Source organism: Dermacentor albipictus, chromosome 6 (assembly GCF_038994185.2).
Source record: "Dermacentor albipictus isolate Rhodes 1998 colony chromosome 6, USDA_Dalb.pri_finalv2, whole genome shotgun sequence".
NCBI classification, from domain to species: Eukaryota; Metazoa; Arthropoda; class Arachnida; order Ixodida; family Ixodidae; genus Dermacentor; species Dermacentor albipictus.
The window spans coordinates 122,141,123-122,159,642 of record NC_091826.1 but is presented as its reverse complement, the minus strand read 5'-3'; the positions used below and the strand labels follow the sequence as shown (position 1 = coordinate 122,159,642).

The following is an 18,520-nucleotide window of genomic DNA, read 5'->3' as shown; positions in this document are numbered from 1 at the left end:
TATATATCTAGGTATCTGTAAATGCCACACGTTGGTATATGACGTGCGGTATATGCGGGTTATATTGCCACACTATTCTGCCACTAAAGTCTCTCATACCTTGTCTTACATTCTGGACAGAGAAAAGACGGGGAATGCGGGAGATGTAAATTCAAGACGATGAGCAAAACGTGAACAGGGTGAATGCAGGAGCCATCATTTCGACAAGTGGACTTGTCTTCTTCAAGGCCTTGAAGAAGACAAGTCCACTTGTCGAAACATTGGCTCCTGCATTCACCTTATTCACGTTTTGCTCATTCTTGACAGAGTTATTCGTCGGAAGTTTGAGAATCATCATCATCATCACCATCGTAAGCCTATTTTATGACCACTGCTGGACAAAGGCTTCTCCCTGCGACCTCCAATCATCCCTGTCATGCGCCGACCGATTTCAAGTAGTGCCCGAGAATTTCCTAATTTCATCGCCCCACTTATAGCCTTCTGAGGTCGTCGACTGCGCTTTCCTTCTCCCGGTACCCATTCTATAACCAAATAGTGTTACAGAATCGGCAAGAATTTTGAGATTGAGAGCCCACAAGCTCATGTCATGAAACTAAATACCGACACCGCATGACTTTTATGTTAAATCATCTCGGACTTAAACAGTAAAAGTGCAAGCAAAGAACAGAAACCTGAAAAAAATTGGAGGACGCTTAAGCTTCGCCTTCAAGAGTGGGACGCGACAGCGTTCCCGTCGACCCGCCAAGGGGTAGAAGACAATGCGCTACGGCACAGCGATCACTTACGATGCGCCCCGCATCGGACTTAGCGCCCACCTATCACGCGGTGAGCGTCGAGCAACGCAGCGTTCGGCGCGGCAACGAAACGTGCGCCTGAGCGAACGGAACGAACCAAAGAACTCGGTGTCTCGGAGGGGAAACGATCTACGCCAGCCAAACGTCGTGATCGGCACGGGCAGAGAGATAGATAGTAGAGAGTTTTAGCCCAGCGGGTTTACGGCCAGCGGAGCGGAGCGGGCGAGCGGAGACGCGACTGTGCATGCGCATCACGCTGAGGCGGCCAGCGGTTTTACGGAGCAGCGTTTACGCCCGCTGGAAAGCACTCCCCAGCGGAGGGTATACGCAGCGCGCGAGCGTGCGTAAGGGCGCGCGGGCGTGTATGGGAAATGCAAGACGGCAGCCGCGAACATGAACGCCGGCAGTTCTGCATCGAAGACGGCGACTGCCGCGCTGACCCGTACATTAATACTCAGTGCATTATTAGAGAGTTTTAGCCCAGCGGGTTTACGGCCAGCGGAGCGGAGCGGTCTCCACCGTTGCGCCAGCGGAGCGGCGCGCGAAAAAAGAGTTTTAGCCCAGCGGATCACCCGCTCGAGCGGGGTAAAGAGCGGGGAGCTCTGCTGCCCCACCTAGTGGTTCGAATAGGAATTACTGAGAAATGAAATTGAATTACGCTTGCTTTTATTATGCAAGAAATGTTGAATAAAGATATATTACATGTTCTCAGTGCATTATTTGTCAATAATGTACTGAGTATTAATGTACGGGTCAGCGCGGCACTCGCCGTCTTCGATGCAGAACTGCCGGCGTTCATGTTCGCGGCGGCCGTCTTGCATTTCCCATACACGCCCGCGCGCCCTTACGCACGCTCGCGCGCTGCGTATACGCTCCGCTGGGGAGTGCTTTCCAGCGGGCGTAAACGCTGCTCCGTAAAACCGCTGGCCGCCTCAGCGTGGTGCGCATGCGCAGTCGCGTCTCCGCTCGCCCGCTCCGCTCCGCTGGCCGTAAACCCGCTGGGCTAAAACTCTCTATTAACAAATATTGCACTGAGAACATGTAATATATTTTTATTCAGCATTTCTTGCATAATAAAAGCAAGCGTAATTCCATTTCCTTTCTCAGTAACTCCTATTCGAACCACTAGGTGGGGCAGCAGAGCGCCCCGCTCTTTACCCCGCTCGAGCGGGTGATCCGCTGGGCTAAAATTCCTTTTTCGCGAGCCGCTCCGCTGGCGCAACGGTGGAGACCGCTCCGCTCCGCTGGCCGTAAACCCGCTGGGCTAAAACTCTCTAGTAATCTAAACCGGGAGCACGGCGAAGCGTCGTCAGGGGAGAGGGAGTCCCGCGACGCGCCTGGCAGCGGTCCCAATGCGCGCGCGGCGCGCCTCCTGTAGGAGCAGCGCCGTACATTGAGAGGAGGGGGTCTTCTGTGTTTGCCGCAAGATGGCTCTGCGTGTGCGGAAAGCGCAGAAGAAATGCAGCGGAAACGCACTTCGCAACTCGTGTAATTGTGACTTCTGTACGTTACATGTTCATAATTACCGATATACACCGCAGTATAACTTTCCACGGCTCGTTTCGAAGGCAACACCGCATTCACTAGAGGCGCGTTTGCACCGCTTGGAAGCATCGAACTCGTGGCTGAGTGGTAGCGTCTCCGTCTCACACTCCGGAGACCCTGGTTCGATTCCCACCGGGCCAATCTTGGAAGTTGCTTTTTATTTATGAAGCGCCTGCCGTGATTTATCGCTCACGGTCAACGCCGCCGACGCCGACACCCAACGCCGACGACACCGGCTTTTCTGCGACACGAGCTCCTTAACGCTATCGCGTTAATAATGTATTTTTCTGGCGCGGCGGTCCACTGCTTCCGTGATCGGCCCACGCAAGAGGCCGCGCTTCTACGACAAAGCTCGTGTTCACACAAAGCGTTCACCGGCAGCGTTTCATGGTAGACATTACTGTTGCATAAGCTCCAGTGGCCGGGAAGCGTGAGAACAAGGCAGGGATATTTGAATGCTATCGCGTTCCACTGTCAAAAGCGAAGTTTAAGCCTCCTCCAAGGTTTTTCGTATCACTGGCCACACGTTGTGAAACGAAAGACTGTTTCGAAGAATGATGGTAGTTTCCTGAATTGCACTAAGAAATAGTCATGCTCAATATACTTGGTCGGCGGTGCTTACTGATTCGCACTTGCTTATTCACATAAAGCAGCTTGCAGGAGAATTATGCCTGTAAAGAAAAGAAAATTTCATCATACAGAGCTGACAAACTTTTAGCGATGTTGCTTCAACAGCATATACAAAGTTCATGTCACTGCACCTTCAAATGCGCGTTAGATACATGCGGTATAATACACCACTTTTTCCTTACCAAATATTCAGAAAGCTTCTTTGAGGTCTACAGAAGAAAATGTTCACCTAATTAGAATTTCGTGAAAAAGTTGCTATACTGTTGCTGGTAGAACGCAAATGACGCCCGTTTTAGCTTTCTGTTATCCCGATGCTGTTTCGCCATGCAAATAAAACTCGGCACTCTCCCACCTGATACACCACTGCCATAGTTATAGCTGCAAACCGGTGTCTGTAGATGCCAGTATATTATACAGATAGAAGCGCCAAATTAACAGGCAAATCGTAGCGGAGTTTAACTATAAAAAGCGGGCTACACTTGTGTCAGTCAGCCATACGTTTTGTTGACGGAAAAAGAATTCGCGTATCTCTGTAGCACACTGGCCAGCCGGTGTAGGTTCGCATTATTTAGATATAGTTATTTTGTCATGGAGTTGGTTTCCCTACAAGGTGGCGCTTTTAGAGTTGCGTAAATGCTAAGATGTTCATCCAGCAAGGCTCTTAGGGAACGCCCACATTCTAGAAGCGCTTGGATTGAAAACGGATGGAAGAATTAACTGCTCAGCAGTGGAGGTAAGCAAGATACGACGAGTATTGGTGGAAAGAAAAGCAGGGAAGAGATTGATAGAGCCGGACACGTTACTGGCATATGTAACTGTGCAAGGTAGATATAGATGTTTTAAGGGATGATGGGCGAAATGATACACTGCGATAGATGTAATAAACATGACTAGATCAAGCAGGCTAGGTGACTGTTTATCGCCGCTCTGCGTCGGACTGGCTGAAAAGAAAAAAAATCATCATCACAAATTAAAGTTGCTTCAATAAAAAACAGTTGAGAGTTTGCCCTTGTGTTGTTTGTCCTTCTCCTCCTCATTCATGTGTTTTGAGCCCAACCTTCGGCATGAAGCTCCACAATATTTGTCGCAGAAAACGTGGATCAGTTCAAGAAGCTCGAGCCGTGGCAGAATAAGCTCCTGACGCCCTTCGACAGAGACTCGGTCATGCTCTACGGCTCGGAGTCCTTCTCCCGCAAGCGAGGCCTGGCAACCATACTGGCCAAGGACGGCAGCAGGCTCAAAGAAGTTTACGAGAAGCCAGGGCTGAGCGCCAGCGATGCGCGAAGGATAAACATGCTATACAAATGCAAAAATAAAAAGACTTAGCACCTGCACTGTACCCTGTATAGCTGCCTTGCTGCAAGGGTGGAACGGCAAATTTAAGCTGTGTCACTACTTTAGCCCTCTTGTATACTGCAGATGATTAGAGCAAACGTAAAGAAAGAAGAAGCCTAAAGAAGAGAATAATGATGGGTGTAATGTTAAGGGATAAGAAGAGAGCAGATTGGGTGAGGGATCAAACGCGAGTTGATGACATCCTAGTTGAAATCAAGAAAAAGAAATGGGCATGGGCAGGGCATGTAATGCGGAGGGAAGATAACCGATGGTCATTAAGGGTTACAGACTGGATTCCAAAAGAAGGGAACCGTAGCAGGGGGCGGCAGAAAGTTAGGTGGACGGATGAGATTAGGAAGTTTACAGGGACAACATGGCCGCAATTAGCACATGACCGGGGTAGTTGGAGAAGTATGGGAGAGGCCTTTGTCCTGCAGTGGGCGCAGCCAGGCTGATGATGACGATGATGAAAAGACACGCTGCGGCTTGGCATGAAAAGCCTCACCTCATCAATGTGGTAGTTTGAGCAAGTTGCTACTGCATTTTTGAAGGTATGTCAGAAGCAGAAATGGACAAGACGCAAACGCTTTGCCTTGTTTTTTTTCGCGCCGATAGAAAAAATAAGAAATCTCAATCTCGCGCAATGGAGTGAGTGAATCTTTCAATAAACCTTCTTTCTTTTTTTATATATTTGTCACTACAGACTTGATTATTCAATCACACCTCATTATGTCTTCTAAAGTATTTTTTCTGAACTATTCATTTTCACGTTTACTGCCTGCTTTATTGCGTTCCAGCTTCCAACCCTATTTTCGACCAGTGCGGTATAGTGGGTACCTGCCATGATAGAAGCTCAGCTGCCACCAGAGGACACTAGAATCGTGCCCATAGGATGGCAAGGCAGCGGCGCTTTCGTGGTAACTCTATACACCTTCACATGTTCCGTTGAGATTTAAGCCACTTGCGTAGGGCTGATACTGTCACATCTCACAATTTTGATTTGATTTTTTCTTATTTTGCTGTCGTATAGTTGCTCCTCTCAACCCTCCTCTCACATCTCTGAACTGGAAGCCCCAATACAGTCATCACCATGGGATCTCCGTTTGTATTTGTTATACGCCAAAACTTCTAACTATAATGTTAAACAATCAATTGAGTTAAATCAAAACAACGTCGTGAGAAACTGCCGGCTAAATCTGCCCTGTACTTCCTGCAATAAGTGAATAGGCAAATATGATACTGCAGGCGATCACATGGCGCTTAAGAATTAAAAAACAGTCCTTCAATCACTTAACTGTGTATTCGATGTAGAACACGTAAGAGAAAGGAGGCTTCTATATGTGATGTAAGAAAACTAGTGCCGTAAGGCTGCGCCAAAGAATTCCTGCGCCCACAGAAACTTTTTGCTCTTCCAATACATCATTCATGTTAGTTTATGAAATAAACAACTAAAAAGCAAATATTTTCAGCTAAAATTCTCTATTTTCTGCATATCTTTTGAAACCTGTATTCAAGAGACTGGCCAGAAGCTAGTTTATTAAAACGTTAATTGGGTAAAAGTGTATGAGAGCTTCTTCAAATCGTAGGGCAGTCCTTATATAAAAAATGTACTTATACGCCTAGACAAGCAATAAGGACAACAAAAAACATGTCCAACATGTACCCAATATACCTTTGAAGTCACGTATACATAACAAAGATCAGCAGGCAGCGTTGTTCATATGAAAGCGCGCATACTTTAACGGTGGCCAGAAAAAAACAAATAAATGATAACTGCATTCGTCAGTCGCGCAATGAAAGAAGTAAAAAAAAAATATGCAGATCCCATGCACCGTGGGAATCGATGTCGTGCTGGACGCTTTGACTGACGTTAATTCGCGGTGATGTTCACGGCTAAAGCTTCGCATCTTCAACGTTTAGTCCAACACGAGAGCGGCGAGTTGATGTTAAAGGTTACTTTGCGTGCACCACTGCTGTTTATCTGCCTAGTACACAGAACAAACAGGGAGAGGTGTTTGCTTGAGGCGGTATTGTGCGCCATATTTCATAATCTCTGAGAGGGTCTTTCGCTTGTCGTCGAGCATTGCCAGGGCTATGGCCACTTGCTCCGTCACCATCTTCAGCCAGACTCCAAAAATTATCGAATGCCTCGTAGCTGGACAGAACCAAGGTAATGGTGTTTGCCGTCTCTTGGACCTACTCAGATTATTATGCGAAGCATATTACGAGGGCTCAACCCAGCTCCTCAGGCGCGGCGGTGACCATGAAATCACGTGACACCGTGACGTCACGACAGAGGAGAAGTGGCTTTGGCTCAACTCTTGCAAGACGGGCTGGGTGGGAATCGAACCAGGGTCTCCGGAGTGTGGGACGGAGACGCTACCACTGAGCCACGAGTACAACGCTTCAAAGCGGTACAAAAGCGCCTCTAGTGAATGCGGTGTTGCCTTAGAAACGCGCTGTTTCTAAGGCGTGCGTCTCTTGCTCAGGCGCACATTTCGTTGCCGCGCCGAACGCTGCTTTGCTCGACGCTCACCGCGTCCAATGCGGGGCGCGTAGTCGCTGCCCTGTAGCCCATTGTCTTACACCCCTTGGCGGGTCGACGGGAACGCTGTCGCGTTCCACTCTTGAAGGCGAAGAAGTAATGCATGAGTTGTTTCTTCGTCTAGCCGAACCAAATATAGGCAAGCAACAGCAGTTCACCAGGCTAAACAGTGGTTCAACAACTAAAATAAAGGCTAGTATGCTTCGCATCCTGGGCTTAACCTTACCTAAGCCACAGCCATTTTTTTATTTCTTCCACCTAATTGGATAATTAGTATTAATTAGTTCATTATTGATTCAACTTCTCATATATTATAATTAGATGAAAAGGGTCAATGAGAAAATTGTAGAGCAACATGATAAACTCTCGATGCAGCTTCCTGTTGCTCAATACGTGACACCTAAAAGTGTTTTTTTCTAGCGTGAAAGAAGCGCGAGAGTACACGCAAGGAGCCTCGAGCGGCCAGTCGCACGGCAATCTTTCAATTGTCAAAGGCGTGCACAGCAGCCCTCTATTACAAGTGATGGGGGGCAGGTGCGCACGCCTTTGACACACCGGCTGACACACGGCAGTTTACACGTGATTGACAGACGGCGGTGTCACTGGCCTTCTGCACACCACTCCTTTATTCTCATTCTACGTTCTCGCCGCTAACACACCTTCGCTCGTAGCCGCACCCACCCACCTTACACCCTCTCCCCTTTAGAAGAACCCCGCCTATATACACTGTGGCAAGGAAAGCATATGTCGCCTGGAAGAAGACAAGTCCACTTGTCGAAACGTTGGCTCCTGCTTTCATCTTGTTCTCGTTTGACTAACCATCTTGAATATTCATCTCGCGCCTTCCCCGTGTTTTCCCTGTAGGTTGTGTCTAAGTCGTGATTTACGACTTTCCTGATATATTTCACCTTGAAAAAATAAATTCAGTGCAACAGGTGTGTTTGCCTAGCAGAAGGGTCACTAGTTATAGGTTGTAGCGCTAGGCTTAAACAGGTCGGTGCTATATTGTAACGGGGAAGCAAGCACTTCTCGTATCTTCTTCTCTTGCACCAGCACACCAGCACCATGCCCACTGCCCAGTGCCTTGAGTACAATCACTCCCCACTGAAAGAGTAGCCATCCTGGCGACTTAAGGACAGGAGAACACAGGGGGGTCATGGCACTGCTTGAGCCAGGAGACGTGGACAATTTCCTGGCACCGACGACGCTGGTCGGAAGGCGTTTCGAGTGGCTCGATCAGGTAGTTGACCGCACATGTTTGTTTCAGTAGCCGATGAGGACTGTGGTACTTGGAGAGCAGCTTGTAAGAAAGGCCTGGAGGAGTAGAGGGCACCCACAACCAGACCAGCGAGCCAGGCGCAAAGCACGTAGCCGTAGTGGATGAATCGTGGCGAAGCTTTCGGCGCCACTGGTCCTGGGATGTAAACGAACGAGCGAGCTGGCGACATTCTTTGGCGTAAGCAGCCACTTTAGAAACAGTCGTCCACTCCGAAGCATCTGGCCGGTAAGGTAGAATCGTGTCCATAGTGCATGAAGGTTCGTGTCCGTAAAGGAGAAAAAAAGGGGAGAACCCGGTGGTGCTTTGCGTGGCGGTATTGTACACCGGGGTAGTTGGAGAAGTATGGGAGAGGCCTTTGCCCTGCAGTGGGCGTAACTAGGCTGATGATGATGATGATTGTAAGCGTAGGTGACGAAAGGTTGAATGCGATCCCAATTCGAGTGGTCAGATGAAGCATACATGGCCCTCATGTCACCAAGGGTGCGGTTGAAACGTTCTGTCATCCCATTAGTTTGAGGATGATATGCTGTGGTAGTGCGGTGAATGATGCGATGCTGAAAGGACGTCAGAGAGGAAAACGCGACCGCGGTCGCTCAGTAATTCTTGAGGTGCTCCATGGCGTAAAATCAGGTTTTGAAGGATAAAACTGGCGACATCTTTTGCTGTGGCAGATGCTAGGGCTGAAGTTTCAGCGTACCGCGTGAGGTGGTCGATAGTTACAATAACCCAGCGGTTGCCGCTTGGAGTGTTGGGAAGCGGACCGTATAGGTCAATGCCGACGCGGTCGAACGCGCGCGCGGGACGTGGTAAAGGTTGCAAGGCGCCGGTGGCATGTTGAGGTGGCGTCTTGCGTCGTTGGCATATGTGGCATGACCGGATATACTGGCGAACGAAACGGTACATACCGCGCCAGTAATAACGAAGCTGGAGGCGAGAGTATGTCTTTAATACACCAGCGTGGCCGCATTGTGGGTCGTCGTGGAACGTGGCGCAGATGTCGGAGCGGAGGTGTCGAGGTATAACAAGCTACCACTTATGCCCGCTGGAATTGTAGTTGCGGCGGTACAGCAGGTTATCCCGAATGATGAAGTGCGTGGCTTGGCGACGAAGCGTCCGAGAGATCGGTGCTGGCGACTGGCTGGACATGAAGTCAATAAGCGAAGAGATCCATGGGTCTTTGCGCTGCTCTGATGACATTTCGGAGATGTTGAGGGCGAAGGCACCGCAGGTAGAAATAGACGAGTGGACTGGACCAGAGGGCAGGGGTGACCGGGATAGAGCGTCTGCGTCTGAATGCTTTCGGCCTGTGCGATAAACAACGCGGATGTCGTACTCTTCTAGGCGCAATGCCCAACGGGCAAGCCGACCAGTTGAATCTTTTAGTGAAGATAACCAGCATAGGGCATGATGATCGGTCACGATGTCGAATGGGCGCCCGTACACATAAGGACGAAATTTGCCGATAGCCCAATTGATGGCCAGACATTCCTTCCCAGTAACCGAGTAGTTCGCCTCGGCTTTGGTAAGGGTGCGGCTGGCCCACGCGACGACGTACTCTTCGAAGCCATCCTTGCGTTGTGCAAGAACAGCGACGAGCCCGACACCACTAGCGTCCGTATGGATCTCAGTTGAAGCAGATGGATCGAAGTGTCGCAGTACTGGAGGCGAGGTAAGAACGCGTCGCAGTTTTTGCAATGCGTCGTCGCACGCCGAGGACCAGGCTGATAGGTCAGAATTGCCGGTGAGAAGCTGCGCCAAGGGGGCAATGACAGAGGCAAAGTTATGGACGAAGCGTCGGAAATATGAGCACAGGCCGATGAAACTGCGCAGCTCTTTCATGGTGGTTGGTTTAGGGAACTCGGATACGGCGCTAAGTTTTGTGGGATCCGGAAGGATACCGTCTTTTGAAACTACATGGCCGAGGATAGTAAGCGTACGAGCGCCGAAGTGGCATTTCTTCAAATTTATTTGCAGTCCTGCAGTGGAGAGGCACGCAAGTACTTGCTCGAGGCGGTTGAGGGGCGACGCAAAGTCGGTGGAAAAAAACACGATGTCATCCAAATAACAGAGGCACGTTTTCCACTTCAGCCCTCGAAGAAGGGTGTCCATCATTCGCTCGAAAGAGGCAGGCGCGTTGCAGAGGCCGAACGGCATGGCAGTAAATTCATATAGCCCATCGGGCGTTACGAAGGCCGTCTTTTGACGATCGGCCTCTGCCAGTGGCACTTGCCAGTACCCGGAGCGCGAATCCAGTGAGGAAAAGAATTCCGCTCTCTGCAGACTGTCCAAGGCATCATCGATGCGCGGCAGAGGATAGACATCTTTGCGCGTTATTCAGTTAAGGCGGCGATAGTCGACGCAGAACCGAATGGAGCCATCTTTTTTTTTTAACGAGGACAACCGGAGATGCCCAGGGACTGTCAGAGGGCTGGATGATACCACGCTCCAGCATGTCGTCAACGTGCTGGTCGATGATACGGCGTTCAGCAGCCAACACACGATACGGACGCTGGCGCAATGGTGTTTGTTGACCGGTGTCGGTATACGGTGAACGACTGCGGACGCTCGGTCCAAGGATAGTTGGTCAATGTCAAATAAGGAACGAAAACTTTGGAGGAGCTTGACGATTTCTGTTTGCTGCGCAGGTGTGAGTTCTGCGTCAACGGCACGAGCGAAGGCATCTACAGGGGCATCAGTCGCGGCGGGATTACTGACGGAACAAATCGGAAGTGATGCCGTGTCACCAAACATGTTGGCCCGGAGAACGCTATTGAAAGCTTCAGCGGTACCCAGGCACTCGCCGCGGAGTAGGAATGATGGGCAAGCGGACGGATTGCACACGAAAAGGGCAGCAGAACCACCGCAAAAAGTGACGACAGCAAACGGAAGCAGAAAGTTCCGGCGGCGCGCACAAGTGGCCGACGGTGTAAACAGAACAGATGAGTTCGCAGCAGAGTTACATGACACAGGAACCAGTGCGGTGGAGAAAGGTGCGATATCGATGTCAGAGTCGGCAACAACTTTAGGAGAAGAATGGTCGTGAGGGTCAAAGCACGGCACTGATAACGTAAGTTCGGCACGAGCGCAGTCGATAAGAGCTTGATTGACAGGTAGGAAATTCCATCCAAAAATAAAAAATAATGTCGTGTGAGAAACGAGATAGGACGACCAATTCTATAACCCGGGCTGTGCACGACGCTGAAGGGCTGTGCACGACGATGCGAGGTTGCCGTACGCAGAGAAAGAGAGGTAAGGGGAATGGTCAGTTTGTTCAAATTGCGGCAAAGCTTCTCACTAATATTAGGAACGGTGGCTCCGGTGTCGATAAGTGCGTGTACGGTGACGTCGTCTACGGACAGTTTAATTTCATTCGCCTGGTTAGAATGAGACCTTGAAATGTTCGACGTACACGCAGTTCTTGCCTCTGGAACTGCGACTGTTAGTTTTCCTCTCAGGCTGGGCTGGGTCGGCGAACCATCGGGGAAATGGATCGGCGACTTGGGGAAGGTGACTGGCGTGCATCGAAAGGGAGGCGACTGTAAGGTGAGTCCGGAGGAAGGCTAGATTGGTCCTGCTGACATGGAAGTCGAGCAGGCCTGTAGCTTGAGGCGCCCCCACTGTCAGGTAAACGGGGCTGCGACGGTGGCAGAATCGTGCTACGTGTCCCGGAAAATGGCAGAAATAGCATATTGGCCGGTGGTCAGATGTACGCCATGGGTTGACGACAGGCGCTCCAGCGGCCGAGTAAGGGACGACCATCGGGCGTGAAGGTGGCGGCGGCACATGGAACGTGCCAGTGGCCCGGTAGGCATCAGGAGCCGGAGGAGCGTAAGGCCGGGCGACAACGCCAGCGTACGTTAGCGGTCCAGCTGCAGGCTGCGGAGGAGGGGCAGATGGCAGCGCCGCGGCAACTTGGGTCTGAATGACGTGGCGAAGCGAAGGAGCCACGGTTGTCGATGGCTCGGGTGTGCTGTTCGCCAGAGAGAGTTGGCGTGCCACTTCTTGACGGATGAACTGCTTTATCTCCGGCATTAAAGCAGAGATGTCGGCAGCGTCGCGGCCGAAATCCAACGGAGATAGAGCCGTTGTGTCCTGATGAGCAGCGCGTGTTGATGCTCGCTGATTGCGCAGCTCGTCGTACTGCTGACAAAGCTGTACGACTTCGGCAATCGTCCGCGGACTCTTCGCGACGAGCATCTGGAAGGCATGGTCATCGATGCCTTTCATGGCGTGCTTGATCTTGTCAGCTTCGTCCATAGATGAGTTTACGCGCTTGCATAGCGAGAGCACGTCTTCAATATAACTGGTGAAGTTCTCCTCCTGGCGTTGAGCTCGACCACGCAAGCGCTGCTCAGCGCGAAGCCGGTGAACGGCGGGACGGCCGAAGACCTCTGCCAAAGTTGCCGTGAAAGCCGACCAGGTGGTAAAATCGGCTTCATGATTGCGGAACCATAGGTTTGCCACGTCAGTCAAGTAAAAGATTACATTTGTGAGCTTGGCGCGGTGGTCCCACTTATTATAGGCGCTTACACGGTCATATTCGGCGAGCCAGTCTTCCACGTCGTGGTCGTCTGTGCCGTTAAATATAGCCGGATCGCGCTGCCGGATGATGCCAGAACAGACGATGGCAGGGGCCACGGGAGCAGCAGCCTGGGACGGTGCCGGTCCATCCATGGCAACAGCTGGTGGTAGCGTTCGGCTGTGGAGTTCCAGGATGTCGAAGAGAATGTGTACGCCTAGCAGAAGGGTCACTAGTTATAAGTTGTAGCGCTAGGCTTAAACAGGTCGGCGCTATATCGTAACGGGGGAAGCTGATGATGATGATGATAGCCTCATATTATGGCTCATACCCACACTGGGGGATTGGCCAAGAATTGCGTGCTGAAACGTTCACCTATTTTTTTGAAGTGCCACTTATTCGATGATAAAAAATATATATATAACGAAAGAGAGATAAGAAAACATACAAAAACCAATAATATACAAGACAAAAGTTAGAAATTTATTCGTTTTGTTGACGTTATGTAACTGCAAGCGGCATTAAATACGTCCCTGTGGCTGACCCCTATAACTGACGCACCGAAAGATAGTATGGTTTCTGGTGATAACATTAACCCTAATTTTGCGAACGGAAGTTCTAGATGTCTTTTTCTTAACAATTTGTATCGGCGACATGCCAAAAAATAATGATCTAGTGATTCTGTTTCTTGACAGTATGGACACAGAGGTGATAGCGTCAGACCAGTCCTGTGTAAATATAGGTTTAATGGAGGGACACGGCAGCGTAATCTCGTGACCGCTACTTCTGATTGTCTTGATGGACACCACTGGATTTTCCACGGAAATTTGAGGTGCTGATATTCTGTCCATGTGGTTATTGATTCACTGACATCTCTATGAATTGAATATTTTCTGTATCTGATTGCTGTTATGTGGGCCACCAAAGGAAGAACCTGCATTATAGGTCCACTCAGGGATGCTCGCGCTAATGCGTCTGCCATTTCATTTAAATGTAAGCCACAATGTCCAGGTACCCATAATAGTTTTAGAGAATTCAACTGCGGAGGAACTAATGTTAGAAACGTCTTTATTGGTGGCGAATCGGGTGAAGCCGTAAGCGAAGTACAGACCGAAAGGGAATCTGTTATTATAACCGCACTTATTGAGTTCGACGGTAGTTTCCGAAGCGCTAATAGAATTGCTAAAAGCTCGGCTTCAAAAACAGGTGTGAAGTCTGGCAGTCTCAGGGAGAATGACCAGCCAAGCGGAAGCGAGAAGATGCCTACGCCCGCCTTTTCGTTGTTCACTGAAGCGTCCGTAGCTATTATGTTATTTGTTTGCACGTGTGCTAGGTAATCTTGCAACAGGTTATTTAAAAAAGTGGCTGATTGAAACTTAGGGTTTGGGGGGAAAATGTCATCAAAATCTATCTTAATATTCTGATGTGATTCGGTTGACGGAATTACCTCTCGAATGTTCACATTCAGGCTATCTAATTGTTTTTGAACAAATATAATCTGTGGAGTGTGAAATCGAGGCCAATGAGCAAGGAAGAAGGAATTTGGATCATTAATGAATGCGTATTCAGATCGTCTAAGCCGCAAGCTGTAAAATTTCAGGAATGCTTGAACTGTTAAGATGCGGAATCTGCACGGCAATGTTGGAAGGCGCGCTTCTTGGTAGATAACATTAATAGCCACAAACCTGGGGAGTCCCAGACACAGGCGTAGGGCCTCACGCTCCAAAAGAACCAGAGGCTTTATTTTATAAGCAGGGCCGCCTGAGAACAAGACACACCCAAATTCCAATATGGGGCGCACATACATTTTATAAATCATCAACAATGTATCCCTACGTAGTCCATATTTCCGGTTACTCATTCTGCGCAGAATACCTAAAGCACGTTGTGCCTTACCTGCTACACTCTCTATGTGTGGACTCCAGTTGAGTTTTCCATTATATGTGATTCCCAAATATTTTAGAGACTCAACCTGTGGAATGGGTTTGTGCTTATAAGTTATAGAAATTGAAACCGGATCTATGACCGAGAACACTAAAATGGCGCTTTTGCTTACGTTTAATGACATACAAATTGTCTGAAGCCATACTTCTAGCATGCTCATGTATCTTTGTAATTTTTGGTATAATGTGTTAATGTCAGTGTCGGCAGCAAAAAATGCAATGTCATCTGCATACACGTAAACGTGCACGTCCTGACAAGTGGGGATAGAGCTCATTAATATATTAAATAATAGGGGGGATAGGACAGATCCTTGGGGAACTCCGCGGGTTTGTCTGAATTTAGACGAAGAGCATCCGTCCTTGAAGCAATAAAATTCTCTTGATCGCAAAAATTCTGCCACCCACGCGGTTATATAATTGGGGAAATTACGACACTGCAGAATATCAAGTAGAATTGAATGTTCGACGCTGTCATAAGCTTTAGCTATATCTAATTTCATCAAAGCAGAATATTCTCTCCTTTTCCGGGCAAGTTGGATGCGGCTCTCTAAATCAGCATGGGCACACCATATTGAGCAATTAGCTCTAAAGCCTATTTGATTTGGACTTAATATTAAATTATCCGTCATCCAGATAATAATTCGGCAGTGTAATACCCTCTCTATGACTTTGACCATATTAGAAGTAAGAGAAATGGGTCTGATGTTTTCTATGTTATACCCTAGTCCTTGTGTTTTAGGTATCGGGATTACTTTAGCTACTTTCCAATCGTTAGGTATCCAGGCTTTGTGTAAGGAATAGTTTATAACGTTTAGAAGGTCTCCAGGAGATAGATCAAATAAAATTTTTATCATGTGCACGGTAATTCCATCAGGAAGGGGCTGACAAAGGTAAGTTTCGAATCACTTGGGATAATTCAGGCAATGTAACTTCAGTATACACTAAGGATGGGGCTACTTTTTGCAAATTGTATGACATCGATGACGTGAATCTACTCTCCAAGCCTTTAGCCAGGAGTTCAAGAGATTTTCTCATCAATATTAGCTGGCGATGGCAGAATTTTTCGATATCTCATATATCTAAACAACGATTTTTTGTTTTTAGATTTAGAAAGGAAATCATAGTGTTTCCTATCATAATCCTCTTTAGCTTTAGCAACTGTACGTTTAAAGACTGCAGCTTGAAACTTGTAATCAAACCAATTTTTGGGGCACTGGTTGTAGAGGAGCTGCTTCCAAGCCGCCTGTCGGCGTCGGTGGTCTCGCGTGCAGTCTGTATTCCACCAAGGATTGTAAGATGTTTGCTTTGCAGATGTAACCCTGAATTCAGCCTTTTTGTATGTTCTTTTAATTACCGCACAAAGTTTCATAGCCTTGGTGTCTTCCTGCTCTTCAGAATGAGAAGCCAAATGTACCTTAAGATCGGATTTAAATTTAACATAATCTACAAATACGCGTACCTGGGAGCACGCTGGCATAATCGGGCAAGCAAGTTCAACCATTATTGGAAAGTGGTCACTGTTGGTTGCACAGTCCAAGGCTGTCCAGGATGAGTTAGTGAAGGACGAACTTACAAAACTTAAATCCAATGCGGAGCGGGACTGTTTACAAATATATGTAGGAATTCTAGAGTTCAGACAACACAGATTATTATTTATTGTCCAATCCCCCAAGCGTTTGCCACATTGGTCAGTTCGAAAGCCCCAGCACGTGTGATGGGAGTTGAAATCTCCAACCAGAATTTTATCCTTACACCATGAAGTCACTGCTGAATTCAAACATCGAGTGTTCTGTACACCCGCAGGAAAGTATGCGTTTACTAAGGAGAAAGGTAGACACCCTGGTATAGTTATATCTAATGCGAGAATTTCACTTTCGGGGGACATATGTTTATATGAAATCTTTGCTTTAAGGCTATTTCTGTTATTGATAAAGAAAGCTAAACCTCCGCCCTTCGATGGACGGTGCAGTCGGAAAGATCGATAGTTCGTCAATTGAAAACTTTGATGTACTGAAAGCCATGTTTCTTGCAAAGCAATGATATCCGGGGAGAATTTCGATGATAGATACAATAAATCTGTTGCTGCTGAGTAAATTGATCGGCAATTCCAATGAATAATTTTGAGGAGACCTATGGTTGCGTAAGTATGGACTCAGTGACTGCCTTATCTAAAATGTTTTCCTTTAAAAAATCTTCCTTGGTAAGGCTGTCTTTCTGATACTTTTTCGTCTTTGCCTGAGTTAGAGTCGTAGCTTTTTTAGACAAAGGGGACCTACATCGTTTTAACGACCGAGGATCCATGTCCATTTCCTCTGCGCCCTCTGTATTATTGTTGGAGCCTGTACATTGGGTCTGGTTAACATCGACTGGTGGGATTACAATTTGGGCATCTTGCGACGTGTAATTGGCGGTTACTTCCTCGTTTGAAGTAGGTAGACACTCAGTAGTTCGCGAAGTTATACCAACTGCTGTTGTTGCTGCGAATATCTGCGCCATCTGGCTAGTGAGAATTTGTGTCAGGGACTCACAAAGGTTTCCAGCTAGGCGCTCCAAAGATTTTCCATTGCCCTTTCGATGGCATTAGCAATAGAAATTGAAAGAGCCGCATCCGTTGCTGTCACCTGGCGTGCTGTGACGCCTGCGTATCCCTGTGTCCTAGAATGAATTTCCGCTACCGCTTCTCTACGCGAACAACGTCTTCGTTCAATGATTTCCAGAATTTCATTTTCCCGTGCCTTTGCTGAGCAGTTAGAATAATCTGCAGGGTGCGCGTCATTGCAAAGGCAGCACCTTTCTTCCTTGCTTTTGCATTCGCTTGCATTGTGTTCTTCACCACAAATTCGGCATCTGGGAGCAGATCTACATCCTTTTAACGTGTGTCCGTAGCGCCAGCATTTCACACATTGGAGGGGACGAGGGGACAGAGGTTCCACTCTGTAGATTAGAGGCCATGCCTTTATCTCTGAGTGTCGCAGTGTCCCTGCAAATGCGGCTATGATCGACTCAGTAGGGATCCTGTTTTTCTCGACCACACGTCCACACCGATAAACTGAAATTACACCCGCGGGTGAAAGCATCTCTAGTACCTCTGTCGGTGTCATGTTCACGTCGACGCCGCGGACAAGCCCTTTCACACATGCCAAGTGGGGAGGAATAAATGCGCTCACCGGATTGGCGGCAAACAGCGAACACTTTAACAGGTCTTGTACACAGGACTGGTCTGCCGAAAAGCAGAGGACTCCACCTCTGCCAAACTGGCGGACCTCAGAGATGGTCTGGAAATGGGCCGTCGCCGAGCGCAATTCCGCCTGAATCGCTTTCGGATTCTTCATCCGTATGACTCCGTTATTGGTTGGGACAAGAGCCACAGGAACTGATGAGATGCCGTTGCGTAGAAACAGATCCACAGGTAACTCCTGCGGAGGAATAGAAGCGGACCAGGGGGAGGCCCCTGGCCCTGGTGAAGAAAAGGACATCTGCGTGGTCTTATTAGCTAAATAATAATAGGACTAGCAAAACTGATGAGAAGCGATAAAAGAGAAAAAAAACAGCTATGCAATTCTAGGCCAACACCCTGCGAGGCAAGAGCAGTTCCACTCGGACCTACGGGCGTTGCCTTCGCGTAAGGCAGCTTCTTCTTCTTCTTCTTCTTCTTCAAGCAAGCACTTCTCGTCGTCTTCTTCTCTTGCACCAGCACACCAGCACCATGCCCACTGCCCAGTGCTTTCAGTACATCAGTAACTTCTTTGCGCCACATGGAGGGCCGGCGTGGTTGAGGATGTGCGGGGCGCCGGCGCTAGTTACTCTTGTTAACGCTATCGCGCTAACAAGAGGACGGCAACAGCACCACTCGCCACTGAAAAACCTTATGACACATTAACGCTTGCCTTCTGAATGTTAACGAGCTTGAATGTCCAACGCTGGACATAC

At 48.5% G+C, this 18,520-nt stretch overlaps 1 protein-coding gene across 1 annotated transcript in view; it reads left to right on the top strand.

The window, feature by feature from the left end:
- The window catches only part of LOC135913806 (astacin-like metalloprotease toxin 5), a 31,304-nt gene extending 27,008 nt beyond the window's left edge, over positions 1 to 4,296 (top strand). Inside the window, exon 6 of the mRNA XM_065446501.1 lies at positions 4,060 to 4,296. Within this exon, the coding sequence (XP_065302573.1) occupies positions 4,060 to 4,295 (236 nt within the window). The 3' untranslated portion in view covers position 4,296. The remainder of the gene's footprint in view (positions 1 to 4,059) is intronic.
- Positions 4,297 to 18,520: the final 14,224 nt, after the last annotated feature.